At 43.5% G+C, this 19,729-nt stretch overlaps 1 protein-coding gene across 1 annotated transcript in view; it reads left to right on the top strand.

The window, feature by feature from the left end:
• MYRFL (myelin regulatory factor like) overlaps positions 1–19,729 on the top strand; it is a 101,374-nt gene that overhangs the window by 37,419 nt on the left and 44,226 nt on the right. The window contains exons 8-12 of the mRNA XM_027543472.1: positions 503–579; positions 2,654–2,764; positions 4,971–5,061; positions 12,477–12,677; positions 19,399–19,507. Coding sequence (XP_027399273.1) covers positions 503–579; positions 2,654–2,764; positions 4,971–5,061; positions 12,477–12,677; positions 19,399–19,507 — 589 coding nt within the window. The remainder of the gene's footprint in view (positions 1–502; positions 580–2,653; positions 2,765–4,970; positions 5,062–12,476; positions 12,678–19,398; positions 19,508–19,729) is intronic.

A 19,729-nucleotide genomic window follows, 5' to 3' on the forward strand; every position in this document is an offset into this window, starting at 1 on the left:
TTGTCTTCTCACCTTTATTGCCTAATGCAATGCCTGATTCAAAGTAGGTGCTCAACAAGTATGTATGAAATGAATGAATAAAAGAATGAATGAACGAGTGAGTGCATGGATCTGTTGAGCTGCCTTGCTCATGTGTTTTGAGGACTTCCTGATAGCTCAGTGGGTAAAGAATCCACCTGCAATGCAGGAGACCCTGGTTCAATGCCTGGGTCGGGAAGATCTATAGTCCACTCTATACTCACTGTTTACCTGAAGTTCTCTCTTGTCTTGTGTTTTCTTTGTTTAGCTCTTCAGGTATTTGTTTCTCTTCTCTCCAATAGCACACTGCTTTAAGGTCAGGGTCCTTGTCTTATACATTCTTTCAGTGACTGGTGCCTCTTGCCAAGTGCTTAACATAATGCCTTGGGAAACTTTTTAAGTAATTGAAAATTATTTACTAATGAATGTTTTAATTAATAAAGAAATTAATTATGAAGTAATTACTTTTTGTTATTCTACATAGGTAGAAGCCACCAATCAAATAATTGCTATTGAACAGTCCCAAGCAGACAGAAGCAAAAAGATTTTCAATCCTATTAAGTAAGAACTTCTTCTCTGAATTCTCTTGTGAACATATTTTGGGAAGAAAATTTATTGCCAAATTTATTTTATTTTAAAAGAATTCCATGATACAAACTAAATTAGTAATAATGTGTTAGTATTATGAACACATGCTTATCAACAAAAGTAGGTACGATATATTGAAATAATTTCAAAAAAATCTATAAAAAGCCCCATCTTTTAGGTCATCATTATTTACAGAATATTTATTACTGACAACCTTGCTAACAACCTTGGTTCCCTGAGACAGATTATAATTAGATCTTTCTTTTAATTTTTCATTTAAATCAGCATGCTACTGATTGAATTGATTTTAAGGTTCTGGATCCATGCTGTGCTTATAATTCATTTATCTTGTTTCTTAAAGCACTGCTGTTAGATTGCTTAATGAGCCCTAAAATAGAAAGAATGCGGGGAACTTCCCCAGTGATCCAGTGGCTAAGACCCTGTGCTCCCAATGCAGGGGGCCTGGGTTCAATTTCTGGTCAGGAAACTAGGTCCACATGTCACTACTAAGATCCTGTGCAGCCCAAGAAATAAATGAAAATAATATTTCAAAAAAAGAAAGCCACAGGACTGGGATCATCCAAAACCATGGATGCCATATAAAATGAAAGAGACTTCCTTTTTGACTGGGTGGGGATTATTTGAGCCTGAGGGAGAAGGCAATGGCACCCCACTCCAGTACTCTTGGCTGGAAAAATCCCATGGATGGAGGAGCCTGGTGGGCTACAGTCCATGGGGTCGCATAGAGTCGGACACGACTGAGTGACTTCACTTTCACTTTTCACTTTCATGCACTGGAGAAGGAAATGGCAACCCACTCCAGTACTCTGGCCTGGAAAACCCCATGCACGGAGGAGCCTGGTAGGCTGCAGTCCATGGGGTTGAACAGAGTCAGACACAACTGAAGCGACTTAGCAGCAGCAGCAGCAGCAGTCCTATTTGGGGAAGAAGATGGTGCTAGAGCCTGGAGAGACCAGGTGTGAGCTCAGCCTGCAGCTCAAGCATGTACAGACAGCTCTGAACTTGCCTGGTACCTCTGGTTTTTTCTTGCTGGGAGACTGTGTGTGGTCTACCTTAGAAGCAGGCAGCTTCCCACAGCCAGGTCAGGAGAGGGCATATACGTGAAGGAGATGCAAAGGAGTTCACCAGCAACCTAGAGGAACTGCTTCTATCGGGAGGAGAGCACTATAGCAATGGTGATGCAGGTGACGGGGCTTCTCTCCTGTTGTCGAGATCAAAGAGCCCCAGTGTAGGAGCATAAGCCCTTCGGAGTCAGGTACTCTGGACTTGAACTGCTGCTGAATGAGCATTTCTAACTTTCACTGAAATTAAAAGACACTTTCTCCTTGGAGGAAAAGCTATGACAAACCTAGACAGTGTATTAAAAAGCAGAGACATCACTTTGCTGACCAAGGTCCATGTAGTTAAAGCTATGGTTTTTCCAGTAGCTATGTCTGGATGTGAGAGCTGGACCATAAAGAAGGCTGAACACTGAGGAAATAATGCTTTCAAACTGTGGTGCTGGAGAAGACTCTTGAGAATCCCTTGAACTGCAAGGAAATCAAACCAGTCAATCCTAAAGGAAATCAACTCTGAATATTCATTGGAAGGACTGATGCTGAAGCTGAAACTCCAATACTTTGGCCACATGATGTGAAGAGCCGACTCACTGGAAAAGATGCTGATGCTGGGAAAGATTGAGGGCAGGAGGAGAAGGGGATAACAGAGGATGAGATGGTTGGAGGGCATCTCTGACTCAATGGATGTGAATCTGAGCAAACTCCAGGAGATTGTGAAGGACAGAGAAGCCTGGTGTGCTGCAATCCATGGGGTTTCAAAGACTTGAACATGACTTAGTGACTAAACAAAGAGTACCTCCCTGGCAGCCATTCCTGACCAGGCTGTGGGCACTATCTTAAAAATCAGTGTCCTCCACAGTGTGATAAGAATGGGGGACTAAACATAGCTCAGAATCTAAGAATGAATCAGATATGATCAAGAACTATGTTCTCTTACAGTCTCTTTGTATTTTTGCTGTTTGCTTTAGAATTAACCTGCTGGCCGACCAGGTCACCAAAGTAACTCTGGGCCGGTTACACTTCAGCGAAACCACAGCAAATAACATGAGAAAGAAGGGGAAGCCAAACCCTGACCAGAGGTACTGGTGTGGTGTGTATGCCTTTGCTGGGGCGTGGGGGGGCGCGGTGGGGGCGGGTAGCTGGTTATGCTACCTGACAGCCCAGGGCCCCCAGAGGCCCCTCTGATCCTCTTGGCCTTCCTCAGCTGCCCTCCTCCCTTCTCTGACTCTGCTGTTGCCGCATTTCATTTACCCTTAGACATCGTCCTTCTTCCATCCCCACACCCTGCTATGCCTCCTCTCCTGCCCAGCCTCTGGGCGGCTTGTTTTCATTGTCCCCGTGATCCTTCTGCAGGGGTCCCCAACCACCCGGATCTAATGCCTGATGATTTGGGATGGAGCTGATGTAACAATAATAGAAATAAAGTGCACGATAAATGTAATGCACTTGAATCTTCCTGAAACCATGTCCCTTCCACCCCAGTCCGTGGAAAAATTGTCTTCCATGAAATGGCCCTTTGTGCCAAGAAGGTTGGAGACAGCTGCATTTAGAGGGACCATGTGTTCATGTCTTGTGACGGGCTGAGGGCTGAGGATTGATGGCATTTCTCGAATTCTGTGTGCTGGTCACTACTTTAATGCCCTGAGCTCCAAAGCTCTGCTGTAGCCTTTTTTGATTGAAAATACATTTACATTAATGATTTACACCTGTGATTCTCAGAATGTGCTCCCAGGACCGGCAGAGATGGTATCACCTGGACACTTATTAGAGATGCAAGTTGTTGGGACTCACTAAAAACCTACCTGATCAAAAACTTGGGGTGAGGTCCAGCAGTCTATATTTTAACAAGCCCCCCTCCAAGTGATTTGATGCATGCTCAAGTTTAGGAACCACTGATTTTAGAACAAAGGTTTTGGAGTTGGAGGGAATTGAGTTTGACTATTTGATACTGCCATTTACTAGCTGGGTGACCTTACGCATGGAACTTAACCTCCCTGAGATTCATTTTCCTATTCTGTAAAAACGGTTCAATACCCATATCCTTCTCCAATAAGGTTGTTTTGGGGTTCTAAATGAAATAATGTAGACAAACTGCTTAGCCCAGCACATGGCTCATTTTGAGCACTCAGTGGATGATAGCTAATTATTATCATAATTGTAACAGTTATTACTATTATTGACGTACTTTAGTTACAGGGGAAAAGTTGTACTCCCTAAGGATTGGAGACTGTTTAGAGTGCTACAGAAGAAGTTGGCCAAGTTTTTTTTTTAATGCAATTCTTAAAGTAAATGCTTTTCTGGTAGGGATAGTTTATATTTCGACTTTCAAGAAATGGTCTAATAAGGACCTACTGTATAGCACAGGGAACTGTATTCAATACTCTGTAGTGATCTCTGAGAAAAGAATCTAAAAAAGAGTGGACATATATATAAGAGATTCACTTTCCTGTATAGCAGAAGCTAACTTCAATAAAAAGTTTTAAAAACTCATTATGCTTCTTTAAAAAAGAAGAAGAAATGGTCTAATCTTTAAAATGTCTCATCAGTGGTACACATGAAGAAGCAGTTAAAATAGTGAGGAAGATCGCCTTGATAACAATCGGAAGAGAGGGTTCTGGTTTTTGACTGAAGTCATGACTGGAGGCTATGAAAGGTGCAGGTTACATGACCAAGAGCAGATCAGGATGGGAAGGAACCTGTGCGTCTGAGCGAGCCCTGCCAAGTCATCTCCCACTCCGCCCCCCCCCCCACCCCCGCCTTATGGAGTAGGATGTGTGGCTTGGCTGGCTCTGAACAAAGGCACCTCTAAGGTGACTTTTTGTAAGGAAATGGCAACCCACTCCAGTGTTCTTGCCTGGAGAATCCCAGGGACGGAGGAGCCTGGTGGGCTGCCATCTCTGGGGTCGCACAGAGTCAGACATGACTGAAGCAACTTAGCACTTAGCAGTGTGTGTAAGCAGTGCTGTGCTGAGGGCCCCGGGATGCAGCAGGGTAAGGTCTGCACTAGGCCAGCACTGATGGGCCAAGCCCAGTATGCCCAGTGATGGCTGTTGTGGGTGTGCAAAACAGCACACTCATCCCTCAAGCTGAGTTAAAGGCAGACCCAGAACAACAGTGAGTGAACCAACTCCTCTGTGATTTCACAAGAGGGGCAACTTAGAGTGGAAGAGAAAAATTTTGAATATGTAAACCCGGTAAATTCTCTGTTAATTCATCAATTTCATGGCAGAAACTGTGTCTCTTGTTTCCTGATGTGTTGGCATTCGTCTGCTGTTTCTGAACTAGATACTTCATGTTGGTGGTTGGACTGTATGCTGCTAACCAAGACCAGTTCTACCTGTTGTCTGCCCACATCTCTGAACGGATCATTGTAAGGGTAAGTGCGGTTCTTTGACTTTTCAGGATCCCATGTTTTTTTTTTTTTTCCCTGTAAGTAGACTTTACATGTTCAGTGGAATGAATGAAGTATGCAGCTTCTCAATTGCCAGTGATGACAAAGATAATGATAGTAATAGCAGATACTGTGATTTTAGTTTTTACATTGTGGTTCTCAACCAGAACTTTTGTTTCCCATGGGTCATTTGGCAATGTCTGCAAACATTTTTGGTTGTTACAACTGGGGGTGCTACTGGCATTTAGTGGGTTAAGGCCAGGGATGCTGCTCAACACGTTACGATGCCCAGGACAGCCCCCACAACAGAGTTACTCCTCCTCAAATGTCAGTAGTGCCGTAGTTGAGAAGCCCTGGTTTTTACTGTATGTTATAGGCACTGGGCTACATAATTTCTGTGTGACATCATTCTACATTGTTTCACGTTTACATTACATTCTTTACACCCAGAGGAACTTAAGAGTTCTTAAGAGGGGCTTAAGAGGGAGAGAAAGTCATCCATGAGCACAAAGCTAGTAAGTAAATGAAGGAGCCTGGGTTACAACCCAGTTCCCTCTGACCCCAAAGCCCACAGGGTGGGGGAATAGGCAGGAAGGCATCCCATGCCCCAGACTGATCGGTGACCCCAGGACTTCTAGGCTGCTGCCCAGAGCAGAGTAATGGCTCAGCACATTTTGCTGAATGAATGATTGGTCACAGCTCTGGACGGGAGTCTTGGCAGCCACCAAAACATGAAGCTATTGGCAGCTGCAGCTGCAGCTGTGTGAGGCCAGGCTGGCCAGCACAGAGAATGCCAGGGCCATGAGGGAACAGGTAACCACAGGCCTGGCAGCCCTGGGAGGGGCTGTTTGGTGATGGGTCTTTGAAGTGGCACAGGGAGACGTGCACACTCCAGTGGGGAAACTAGTTTACACTGGGGCACGCCCACTGACCTGGCTGTTAAACTTAGGCCTGGGGACAAGAGCTGCCCATTTGGGGAAGTGAGTCTTCCACAGCTTGCCTTGAGCTGTTCTCAAACAAAGGGCCCTCTGTGTAATTCTTTTAGTCAATAAAAAATAACAAGCCATCTATTAGTGGAACTCTTGAAACGACATCTCAGAGTTTTATTGGAAGCAAAGTAATGATGGAAATGAAGTAAAACACTGGTGTGTCCAGATGTCCCTGGGTGAGGCCGGCTGTGTGCCCGCCAGCACACATACCCAGACTGTGTTTCTGTGGGGCCTGATCTAAGCTTCGGCAAAACAGCTTCCTCTGGGGCAAAGGAAGGTGGGGCCCCTTCTTAGGTCATGAGCCAAGAGCAGAGGTTCCGGCCCATACCTCAGCCAGGGTTGGGGTGGTCTTTGACACCTCACCTGCTGTCATCTGGGATTGCTTCGGTGTGCTAATAAATGTGATTTAAAATCAAGTCTGGAAACCTAGGTTGCTTATTTTTTCTGATTCCTCACAGGAAGGAACAAATACAGGCAATGCCTTTCTTTTTAACATTAGGGTAGATCGGATACCATGAAACTGCTGCTTTGAGTGGTGAAATTCATGCTTAAGTCAGGCAGTCTCTAGTCACCTGCGTACTTTAAATAATTTACCTGGTGTTGAGATTTCTCCATTTCCTGCTGACAGCCCCTGCAAAGCTCTGCTTAGGCTGCTGTGCAAGTCTCCACAGCAGCAATGTGAGAGGGGAACATGGCCGGACATGCTGTTCTCAGAACTCTCTGTTAATGGGCTCTTTCTCGTACCCAAAGTTCAATGAGAATTTAACTTGTAATGATGACCCTAAGAAGTCCAAAGTTTCTGCAATTCGTGTTAAGTGTGACTATTGAAAAAATTATGCTTAGTATAGATTGGATGTCATATTATTCATTAAGTTTTTATTTTTTAAAAATGGATGTGTTCCACATTCGATGGCTTTCTTCTAGCCATAATTTTTGGTTAAAGTGAATACCCTATTCTATATGTATGCTGGGTAACACAAGGGTTACCCTAACAACAATGAGAAAAAAAACGATAGCAATAATATCTCTCCCTCACACTGGAAATATCTTACTGAGATTATTTTGTTCTAACCCCAAATGCAGAGTGAAAATGAATGCAGACTTTTGCATTTATTTAAGCATATAATATTTAAACCAACTAAGAGAAAAACTGAATTTAAGAAATGGCATTATTGTTTGAATCAGTGAGTTTTAGAGAGCACGTTTCCTGCCCCTGAGATTCTAGAAGGTACTAAACAGTTATATGTACCATGGGTTGAGCAGAGGGCAGACCAGCCTACATTTTACAAAAAAGCCAGATATGCCCTCTTGGGCCAAAGCCTGGATCTGTTAGTTCGAGTTCTAGGATGAAGAAAGAGAAATGTGACAAAGATAAGACCTGACCACATTATATGGAGACCTGCAAATTGCACTTAGCAAATCCAGATTCATTTTGAGAACTGAGTCATTTTTCTCCATAGCAGAAATTAACATAAGGGTGAATGTATGGAGGAAGGTTGGGCTTCCCAGGTGGCTCAGATGGTAAAGAATCCACCCGCAATGCAGGAGACCTGAGTTTGATCCCTGGGTTGGGAAGATCCTCTGGAGGAGGGCATGACAACCCACTCCAGTATTCTTGCCTGCTGAATCCCCATGGACAGAGGAGCCTGGTGGGCTACAGTCACTGGTGTCACAGAGCTGGACACGACTGAGTGACTAAGCACAACACACACAGCTTGAAGACTGCAGTAGATGAATTTCAGGCCTCAAGGGGGAGTTCAGGAGACCAAGCTTGTCAGAATTCTCCGAGGAGAGAGAAACAGGGGCAGGATCCAGCAATTGTTCATCCAGATTGTCAATCAAAACAGCTTTGGAAAGATATTTTGGTCCCATACTGTAAACTGACCAATTTAATGGAAATTAAAGCTCACTCCAAAGAACAGATTTGTTTCCCAGCTCTTTGTTTTGGGGAACATCCCCCGGCAGAGCTCCTTCGGATTCTCCTTGTTAATGGCTAGACTTTCCTTCAGCTCCATTCTTCTCCTAAAACACATAATTAAACCTGGTTGGTAGGGCTATGTTGCGAGCAGGAGGGATGATCAGTTTTGTCTTCCTTTCAAAGACATGCCAGGGTTTCCTAGTTTTGAAAACCATTAATTTATTCCAGCTTATTTTTCCAGAAGAATAGAAATGGGCAGGTCCCCCCAAATTCTCTTTTATTGCTCTGCAACCAAAGTACCATGGGGTGGGAAACCCACAACCGGAATGGGGAAAGACAAGGGAAAGAACGCAGATGCAAAGATGGGGAGGGATGAGGGGAGAGCAGAGCCACTCCAGGTGCCATCTCTGTTTTCCCTGGCCCTTGCCCATTTCTGACCACAAACCTCCCTCCCCTTCCCCTACACACTTGAGCTGCACACACACACACACACACACACACGCGCGCGCGCACACACACACACACACACACCTCTTCTGAAGTTCAGCTGAATTTTTATTTACCCAAAGGAATCAGTGGGTAGAGCAATGTCTGTCTCACTGTGCAGTTGGAGTTCAACAGAACAGCCTACTAACTATAGAAGGGGTAACTCATGAGCCCTTTCATAGTTGTATGGAACTAGTGTATGACATAAAGAAGTTGTTCTTAAACTATGTTAAGAATAAGAATCCCCCGGAGAGCTGGTGGAAACACAGATGCCTGGGTCCCACCTCCACAATTTTTGGTTCAGTAGGTTGGAGATGTCTGAGAATATGCACTTCTTTTTTTCTAATTTATCTTTTAAAATTTATTTTTAATTTTACAATTGCTTTACAATATTGTGTCGGTTTCTTCTGGACAACTATGTGAATCAGCCATAAGTATACATATTTATACTTATGTATGTACTTCTTCTTCAGCCTCCCTCTCACCTCCCACCCCATCCCACCCTTCTAGGTTGTCACAGAGCACCGGGTTGAGCTCCCTGTGTTGTAAAGTAACTTCCTGCTCACTTCAGTTCAGTTCAGTCACTCAGTCATGTCTGATTCTTTGTGAGCCCATGGACTGCAGCATGCCAGGCCTCCCTGTCCATCATCAACTCCTGGAATTTACTCAAACTCATGTCCATTGAGTCGGTGATGCCATCCAACCATCTCATCCTCTGTCATCCCCTTCTCCTCCTGCCTTCCATCTTTCCCAGCATTAGGGTCTTTTCTAAAGAGTCAGTTCTTTGCATCAGGTGGCCAAAGTATTGGAGTTTCAGCTTCAGCATCAGTCCTTCCAATGAATATTCAGGACTGATTTCCTTTAGAAGATTGACTGGTTAGGTCTCCTTGCTGTCCAAGGGACTCTCACTAGCTTCCCACTAGCAATCTATTTTACATACGGTAATGTATATGTTTCAGTGCTACTCTCTCAAGATTATGCATTTCTAACAAGCTTCCAGGAGATGCTGCTACTGCTGGCCTGTGGACCACACATTGAGTAGCCCTGGTAGATCGCATCTCTAGGCCCATTTTCAATTAGTCTTTTCAAAAGGTACAAGAACGAGTTTCTTGCCTTCCTCAGCTTAAGCTTTCCTATTATGCTCTTTGGCTGCTCTTTAGAAGCCCAAACTGATAAAGCAAAGAAATCCAGCTTTCCTTTCCAAACTTTGCTACTAGTGATGGTTCCTGTTCCAAGCATCTGCAGGGGGCGCCATTTCCACTGTATTCTCTGTGAACGGAGCTCCCTCGGAATTGTGTAGCTCTGCAGATGCTACTGAGGGGACAGATTGATTGATTACAGGTTAAATGGTGCTTACTATGCACAGCAGATTGTATTGAGCATAAATTTGAGACCATTCATCCTCATTTTTACAAAGTGTTCATGCACACATGATTTCAATTAACTCCCGCAACCCCATAAGATAGGTAAAGACATTATTATCTGTATGTGCCAGAGGAGAAAACTGGTAGAGAAAGGTTAAGTAAGTCTCCCAAAGTCACACAGCCAGTTTGTGTCACAATATAGAGTAAAATGTTCAGGTCACCCCTAAATATGTAAGGCTGTGGCAAATAAAAGTATTCTATAAACTTTATTTTGGCATTTGAGAGCAATCAACCACTATTGGGTCACATCTGAGCACAAATTCGTGATCCCAGAATGTTTTTCTGTGGTTCCATTTCAGTTTGCTTTGATACATTAACACTCCTGTTACTAGAGAAGGGAAATAAGTTCACAGATTTTATAATAACATTTTCCATTAGTAAAGAGTCTGCCTGCAATGCAGAAGACCCAGGTTTGATCCCTGGGTCAGGAACAATCCCCAGGGAAGGAAATGGCTACCCATCTCCAGTATTTGTACCTGGAGAATTCCATGGACAGAGGAGCCTGGCAGGCTACAGTCCATGGGGTCGCCAAGAGTCGGACACAACTGAACACAAACACATTACTGAGGAGGAATCCTCTTCAAGGCTCTGTATTTTAAACCTTGTAGATCTATGGACCATCCAAAATGATCTGAATATGTTTTAGGAATTTGAGTTTTCATTTGATGAAAGCCAAGTGAGATTCTTGTAATTGTCCCCCCAAAATTGAACCTACTTATATCTGCTGTTCCAGTACTATCAAGTTACCAACAGGATCATAATTATCCCAGAGCTCATTAAGAAAAAGAAAATCCATCACTGTCCTGTTTTGTTTCCTTGAAGTGGCTCATTATGTTCATAGCAGAGGAAAATACATCAGCATTTTATATGGCATACCTTTGGATTTAGTTGACTGCTCACTATAAAAGGATTTGAGTCAAAGCCAAATTGCCATTCACAACCAAGGAGGCTCTGGGGACCTTACAGAAAAGCTCTTTGTTCAAGTGAATTCACACAAAATACTGTTCAAAGTGGTTGCTGTATATTCTTTCCCTGCTTTTGCCTACGTGGTGTCAATGGTTGAGTCTTCCAAGCAGATCAGGGTTCAGACAGGTGGGAATGAAACTGGAAGTAGAAGACACCTAAATTTCCTAACTGAACCCAAATTTAGCAATAAACTTTGAGATTTCTTTTCATTATTATTTGTAAACTAGTAACACACGACTATGGTAAAAACATTCAAATAACACCAAGAGAGTAGGTAGAGAAGGATGGGTCATAATTTTAAAAACGTTAATTTTGTTGTGAGGATTTTGATGGATTCATTGATTCCCTACTCAGAGATATGTGGAAATATGGGACTTTCCTTGTGGTCCAGTGGCTAGGACTCCACGCTCCCACTGCAGAGGGCCCAGGGTTCAATCCCCAGTCAGAGAACTAGAGTCCACATGCCACAGCGGAAGATCCCGAATGCCACAACTAAGACCCAGTGCAGCCAGATATATAAACAAATAGTTTTTGAAAAGATATGTGGAAATATGGTCACTGGCTACAGGGAAATGGGGCAGAGGGAAAGCAGTACAGTAGAAAATTATTTGGCAAAAAATTTTTATATAACAATAAAACCTCCAAAACTTTCTCTAGTCTGATAGATCCACTTGGATTTTCCTGGAAGACTGCATTCAGCCAGGGCTGCTTCTATGCAATACCACACAAAAGTCAAAGTTAGAATCATTATTTCATCATCAAAGGAAGTATAATGGCAACTCTAGAACTTACTAGATTTGTGACCTTGGGAAATAGGCTTATTCTTTTAGAGTCTCAATATAGTAAAAGGAAGATAATGGTCTTATCTCATGGAATTGGGATGTGGATTAGCACTCAGCAAACGTAGCTGTTACAATGCTTCCTTCAGTATCATCTGTGCTTAGGGAATAGCTGAGGAGAAGGAAATGGCAACCCACTCCAGTATTCTTGCCTGGAGGATGCCAGGAACGGGGGAGCCTGGTGGGCTGCTGTCTATGGGGTCGCACAGAGTCAGACATGACTGAAGCGACTTAGCAGCAGCAGCAGCAGAAGTATATTAATTATGCTTGTATTGTCATTTGCTTGTCAACTGTATATGAAATCATAAACATGAAGGTGATTTGAAACTATAAAAGGGCTAGCTAAATGCTAAAATTATCTGAGCTTTAATAAACTTGTAATATTTTCTGACATAATATTCTGGTTTTAAATCATTATTATTATTCTCCCTAAAAAGATACTCATTTTGAGGTTTTTTCCTTCTTCTTTATCATCCACCTACTATAACTGACACGTTTTTAGTTCCATGTAGAGACCGGATGTTGCAAACCATGACATGCTGAGCTCCTGCTGGTAGAGGCAGGGGCGGGGGTCTGTGGAGGATACAGAGCATTTAAAGGAGACTTCCTTGTTCTCCTGGGCCGCAATTATTAGAATATGTCAGAATGTCCCATCTGACAAATGATTCTCAAGTGAAAGACTTAGCTAACATTCCGCTTTCCTTTGAGGAATAAAGCAATCATTTGTTCCTATGTCCATAACTTTAATTGTAATGTATTTATGTATTTTTTTTTCTAGGCCTCCAACCCTGGGCAATTTGAAAATGACATTGATGCATTATGGCAGCGAGGACAAGTTCCAGAGTCTGTCGTTTGTCACGGTCGAGTGGGCATAAACACAGATGCACCGGACGAAGCCCTGGTTGTCTGTGGCAACATGAAAGTGATGGGGACGATTATGCATCCCTCTGACAGCCGGGCAAAGCAGAACGTCCAGGAGGTGAGCAGGGGGCAGGCCTCAGACACCTCCTCTGACACCCGAGTCAGGAGTTCTGGGCTCTCCTGGCCTCTGACATGCTGGACACGGGGCATCTCTCCACGTCACCTGCTGGCATGAGATAAACATGGCACTTAACAGTTATGAGCATTGGAGTCATTAGGTGTCTCTGCTGAAACTATAATGCAGTTCCTACCCGAGAGAATGCATTTACCTCCCAGGAGTCGTGGGCCATGACAGCATGACACTGGCTTCACAAGCAAGAAGTCTCCGAGTTATTTTCCACAGGCTGCTGCTTTTCTGTTGTCAACCACTGGAGCTTGCCTTTCCTTTCCATCTCCACACTTCCATCTCCCTGTTCGTCTTTGGAGCACTGTCTTAAGTCCGTTCTTGCTCATATTTCTCCTGGGCCTCTCCACCTTCTTCCTCCTAGAGTCCCTCGTACCAGGCCTGCCAGCCACTGTCTTCCCTGCTCAGCATCCTTCTGAGAACACTTAGAGAAACTTCACCTCCTCATTCAGGCAACCCCATCATCCCCGGTTTCCAGGTCAAGACATTTTCCCTCTGTAATGAGGCATGCATGCCTTATAAAAATCAGAAATCAGGCCTTGAAAGCAGGAGACTACTTGTTCACTTTGGGCTTGCCTGGATAAAAATGCCTAACCTCACTGAAATGCCAGTGTCTTTATCCATAAGGTAGAGATGATGCTTCTCTGCCTAACCCCACTGAATCTTTTATAATTTTTAACCTGTGGAGAAAATAAGTACTGAATCATCTTGGAAAGTCTCAAATGCTATGAAGACCTAAGGGGTCGGATGAAAATGCCAGGTCATTCCAACCTTAATTCTGCTGCCCTTTCACTGCTTCTGCCCTCTCCCCACCTTCTCACACATACTGTGTCTCCTGTAAACAATTTTGAGGCAGTGGCAGAATGGTGTTTTTAAATCTCCTTTCTGTATTCTTTCTCAGTTAATAGGAGACTTAATTTGTAAATCACTGGCCATGCTACCAGACTGCATTCCTTTCCCAGTGCAGATCTGCACTGGTTTTTCTAAACTAGCCAAGGAATGTCCTTGTTGGCTGAGAGAATCCCAGAGAAAGGCTGTAATTGTAGACTTTTATACTGATTGCAAAGTTGCGGTTCATGTTAGAAGAGCTGTGACCTACTAGCCAGATGGGAACTCTCCGGGTTGGGAGGTTCTCATATACATTTCCAGATACCAGCCTTAGATACCATGCTTCTGCCTTTTAAAAAGAGATGAACTGTCTGTGCTTCAGATCACACCAACTCAAACTCATCCTTGCAACTGGTTCTACAATCCCCCACCAGGTCTTATCTAAATGTAAGCAGAAGATGACAAGTGGGGAGAGTCCTCCATAATCCCTCCTGCTACCATTTACCAAATGTCGTCATCGAATGATGTTCCTTGGTTTGAAGAAAATGTATTGTCTTAAAATAACAAGGTTCCCTGGAACTTCTCAAATCCGTCTAGGAAGCTTCTCCATACACTGCAGTGTCATCCAATCAAGGCTCTAGATGAGAAATTCCTGTGTCCCCTTCCTGCCCAGAGCAGTAGGAGGGAAGAAAAAAAAGCAAATCCCTGATTAGAAGGCTAGTTTGAGCCCTGATTCTGGTACCTACTTGCTCAGGAACTTTGGCCCAGACATGCTTTATGCCTCTGTTTATTATTCTGTGAGTGGGGAATACCTATATTCATTTCACTCACATTAAAGGATTTTTTCTAAGCTCATATATGGGAAACATTTTTTAGATGTATACAGCTAAGCAGATATAAATGGATATTACTATTATTGATATAAAAATGCAAGTTACATACATAATTCATCCATTATTTCACATTAATATTTTTGTCTTTCGTAAGTCTATCCACACTTATAAAATGCACGTCTCTAGAAATCTTGTCTATCTCATTCGCCATTTATTACAGACAAGAGAGATGATGGTAATGTTAATGATGGTGCTGACAGATACGTGAACTTCATCTTCACCTCTCCCTGACTCAGTTTTCCCAACTTTTAAAAAGAAGGCCATTCTTCCAAACATGCCAGGAAGTGAAGCTTGGTTGATCTGATTGCAAGCATAGGACAGCAGGCTTTTTCCCATTCTTTAAGGAGGCATGATAACCAGAGCTGGCTTCTGGATTAACTGCTGTGGAACAACTGCTGTGGCTACACCTGTGCCTGGCATTGTGATGGGAGGACAAATGTTAGCTGCTGAGTGCCCGGCTGTGTCTCCTCGCTCCAGGCAGCGGGGAGAGGGCTTTGCAGATAATAAGCACACAAGCACCCTGTGTGGAGAGGCCTGGAGGAGATTTCTTGGACTTAGGTGGACTCACGTCCAAGACACAGAGACGATAAAGCAGATGTGACTAAAACCTACAAAACAGAAGCTCTGGAAAATGAGATCGGCCTCTGTGAAAAGCAGTTTCACTTACCTAGACATGGTATTTACCGAGGTGATAGTAACCTGGAAAAGAAACGCAGCTTTTACAATGGAAACTGAGCACAATTAGAGTGGAAAGGGTATGATGAGAACCAAAGGGGCATGAAGAACAGCAATGTCAATGCAAAAAAAAATTAAAAAAAAAAAATAAAGAAGTTGAACGTTGAATGCGTCAGTCAAATTCTGTGGTAAAGGCTGAAAATAAGGCAGCAAAGGACTAAACAAGAAAAGCCAGGAAAAAAAAAGTCAGTTAAGGTGAAATGGTCTAGACCATTTCAGTTGGTCTAGAACAATGGTCTAGACCATTTCTCCCAATTGCACCAGCAGTGTGCTAGTTAAAGACAAAAGTGTGATGAGCTCAAGAAAGCCAAACATGTGAAGTCTCCCTTTAGGGCCATGAGCCAAATCAGAAGTTCAGGGTGAGCTGGTGCCATTCAAGCTGCTCCTGATGGGAGACTGATAGTCTGGGCTGTGGGCCATGTGTAATGAGATCCCCCTCCCTAAACAGACTGGAGTCCACAGTCTGTGATGTCTTCTCTGCGGTACAATGCTTGAGTTAATGGTATGGAAACCTTGACTGTGAGATAGCATGACAGAGACAACCATTTGCATTCACAGTCAAAACTTTCCAAAACTACTGTGGGCAAGATCAGATGCCCAGATTCACTCACTAGGCTCTCACTCAACACACACCGGTGAGCAAGGCATGGGGTTGAATGGTGGCCTTGGTACAGTTTCTAGCAGAGGATTCCAAAGAGGCACAGCCCTTGTCTCTAGGGGTTTCCCGGGGCCAACTGTACATACCACAGGGAACATGCAACTCAAGATGTTTATATTTAGCTTTGGAAGGTCTACAATCCAGCATTAGAAGTCACGAGAGCATTTTCTTAGATAAAGATTGTTCTAGAAGGTGTTTAGCTCCCCAAGTCAACCCTTAAAATTTTCTTTGGCCAAAAATCTGTCTGAAATACAATGGTAGTAGTCCTAGTGAATCTAATTGCTATGTCTGGGAATATGTCTTAAAGGAAAACGAAGTCAAGAATCCCACTTAGACAGCAGGAGTTATTTTCCCTCTGTGTAGCCTGGACTGTTGGCATGAGGGCACGTTCTCTTCTGGGTTCCCTCTGCAACAAAGAGACTGGCACTGCCTCCGCTTTGCTCTCTGATGGGCCATCATGCAGGAAGCAAGGGGATAATGAGAAGTAGGCAAAGTGGGCACAGGTCTCCCAAGAGTGCAGGGAGTGGGGGCCAGGGCAGGGCCTGGCTAAGTGGCTCCTGATTGACCCTGCTTTCAATTCTGTTAGCGTCAGTGATGGTTCTGCCATTTCACTACCTCCATTCTTTCATTCCTTCCCTCAAAGTCTGGGTGCCTGTTACCTATCAGACACTGTGCCAGGTGCTCTGTTGGTTCTTAGATGGTCAAGATACAGGTCTCAGCCTCAGGGAAGGAACTTTTATGAAAGTTTAAGCTCCAAATAAGAACTACTCCTTGAATCTCCAGGGCTTGGCATAGTATCTGGCACATAGTAGCTACTCATTTTATATTGTTGAATGAATGAAGTGGCTCACAGTGACATGCACACACAGGGCAATATGAGACTCTGACTGCTCCATCTGGGTATGGCTGGCAAGGCTCTCCTTGCTCTGGCCTTCAGCTTTACAGTCTAAACACACCGAACTCTGCATTCGGTCGTGCAGATATAATTCAGGGGATTTGCTGCCTCAGGACTTGGCTTATGGTGTTCTTTCTGCCCAGCATCCCTGTCTTGTTCTTACCCTTTCCACTCCCTTCCCTAGCTGACATCTGTCTTTGACTAATTTCTGTCTTTTATTTATTTACTTATTTGGCTACACCGGGTCTTAGCTGTGGCATGAGAAATCTTAGTTTCAGCATGCAGGATCCAATTCCCTGACCAGGTATCAAACCTGGGCTCCCTACATTGGGAGTGTAGAGTCCCAGGCCCTGGACCACCAGTGAAGTCCCACTCCTATCTTAAAGTTATTAATTTATTCAATAAATATTAGTTAAGCACCTACTACATGCAAGGAATTGTTCTAGAAACTGGTGATATGGTAACAAACAGAATACCATGAGCTCAAATACATCCTCACCCTCACAAGGGTATCTATTCAATAGAATAAGACCGTAAAGGTGACTCACTAGTTGTTTGGTGATGAGTTGATTAATGCCTGCATGTAAGGCAGAGGGAGCCTTCCTAGTCTTGGAGGTCAAGCAATGCTTCTCTGGTGAAGCGGTGTTTTAAATTGGGGACGTGGAGGTAGAGGAAAAGGAAGGAAGAGCTTCTGAGGCAGGAAATGCCCTGAGCAAAGGTCTTGACCTTGTGGAGGGGCAGAGTGTGTTTGAGAACTGAAATAAGCCAAGATCTCTGTTGGGCTTCACCATCTCTGGTAAGCCCTTTTCCACGGTCCCCTGAGAATACTTTAGGTACCTCCTTGGAGTTGATGGGATTTTCTTTTCGTAATTCCATCCTCACCTGCATTTTTCACATTGTAATATAATCTTATGGGATGAGTCTATCTAGACCATGAACTTTAAAAGAGAAATTATTTTGAAGTTTCAACACTTAGTGTAGTACCTGCTATATCAAAGGTGATTGGTGAATATGAGTCAAATGAAGCAGTGAATGAATGAATTGAACTAAGCTTTTGATGACAGCAATGATCAAAACAGCTGTGAGTTCCCTGACAAGTACCTGAAATAAAGTTAGTCTATTTATGCAGTTAAGCACCAAGTCACAACTTCTGATACCAAATGGATGAATAGAGAGACTTTCTGATATTGGAAGAATTTTCCTGCTCACTCGACAGAGTGAGTGCAGGGAGGAGTTAAGGGGCAAAGCAGGGATTTCTTAAAATAACAGAAAAGCATTTCTAGTTGTTTCAACATATAAATGATGTCCAGGTGGTATATTTTTAATTGCCAAGAGATGCTGGTGTCATAATCCAGTTATGTTCCCTAAAAGAAAATTTAGGGACCCACATAGTACTGCCAACTTTTTAACTTGTCAAATTAGGTCATTAAAAAAATTGATCATGCTATTACTATGAATTCATTTTTTAAAAACTCTAATTGAAAAAGAAGCCTTTGAATCAGCACATTTAGCCCTAGGAAAATTCCACTATATTGTCTTTATTGTTATCATTTTGCTGGCACCCATGAAATTTATTTTGAGCAATTTGCAGTGACAGTTGGGAGTGTTTGAACTACTTCTGTAAGAGTGGTCAGCTCAGAGGAGGACCCCTGGTTAGGGTGGTCTAGGGGAGAAGTCATCTGTAGGAAGGAACCCTGAATTTTGAGGGACCTGCTGGTGGATCATATGGGCTTGCAAACTGCTCCTTGAAGAAATTTTCTCCAGCAAGATGTCCACCAGCAATTCAATGATGTATTATATACCCGTTCTTCAAATGTTGTTACTTGAACTAAGCCCTGCCCTTTTAATTTATAAATACAAGGTAGGCTGTATTTGTTGGGTGCTTATACTGCGTGCTCCTTTGGAAATATCTTGCCGTCTTGAACAGCACTTGTTTCTCTCCAAGGTCAGCCAGCTCCATTCTCAAAAAGATGGTTTAACTCTTAGCAGAGAGAAGTGAGGCCAGAGTAGTGAATGAGGGAGCTTTTGCCCTGTGATTTACTTACATTTCATTTATTTTTGGCTTTGCTGGGTCTTCATTGCTGCATGGGATTTTCCTCTAGTTTCGGCAAGCGGGGGCTACTCTCTGGTTGCAGTGTGTGGGCTTCTTATTGTGCTGGCTTCTCTTGTTGCGGAAGCACAGACTCTAGGGCCCTCGGGTTTCAGTAGCCGCAGCACGTGGGCTCAGTGGTTGCGGTCCCAGGATCTAGAGCGCGGGCTCAGTAGTTGTAGTGCAGGAGCTCAGTTGCTCCATAGCATGTGGGATCCTCCCCTATGAGGAATCGAACCCATGTCTCCTGCATTGGCAGGTGGAATCTTTACCAATGAGCCACCAGGGAAGTCCTTTATTTTTTAAAAAATGTTTTTCCCTATAATTTAGCCATTTAATTCTGGCTCATTTTATAAACTAGTGGATGGAAGTCACTGACATGAATTTTGAAATTTTTGCTTCTTGGAGGAGAAAAACATAAATTTCTCTTAAAATAGTTTGGGCAAAAGGAAAGGACAGTCCCACTGCCAACATTCTTTGTCTCTGTGGGTCACTCAGAGTGTTAATTTAAATAACAAACATCTATGTGCATGAAATCTGCTCTTTAATTCCATTAGGTTGACACAAATGAACAGCTGAGAAGAATAGCCCAAATGAGGATTGTTGAATATGACTACAAGCCTGAATTTGCGTCTGCAATGGGAATAAACACTGCCCATCAGACAGGTACACACACAAACGCCCTTCTTGATTTTATGTGGTCGACTATTCACGTTTTAATTCCCACTTCATCTGGAGGCTGTATGCCCATAGCTCTTGACAGCAACCTGTCGTTCTAACATGTCCCCGTGAGAGCTATAACCACCAGAACAGGGAAGGTTAAAGAAATTGCTGTGTCATCTTTACTCAACAACACCCTCACCCCAGCTCCTGCACCCCAAGGTACTG

The sequence above is a fragment of the Bos indicus x Bos taurus genome, chromosome 5 (genome assembly GCF_003369695.1).
Source record: "Bos indicus x Bos taurus breed Angus x Brahman F1 hybrid chromosome 5, Bos_hybrid_MaternalHap_v2.0, whole genome shotgun sequence".
Classification (NCBI taxonomy): Eukaryota; Metazoa; Chordata; class Mammalia; order Artiodactyla; family Bovidae; genus Bos; species Bos indicus x Bos taurus.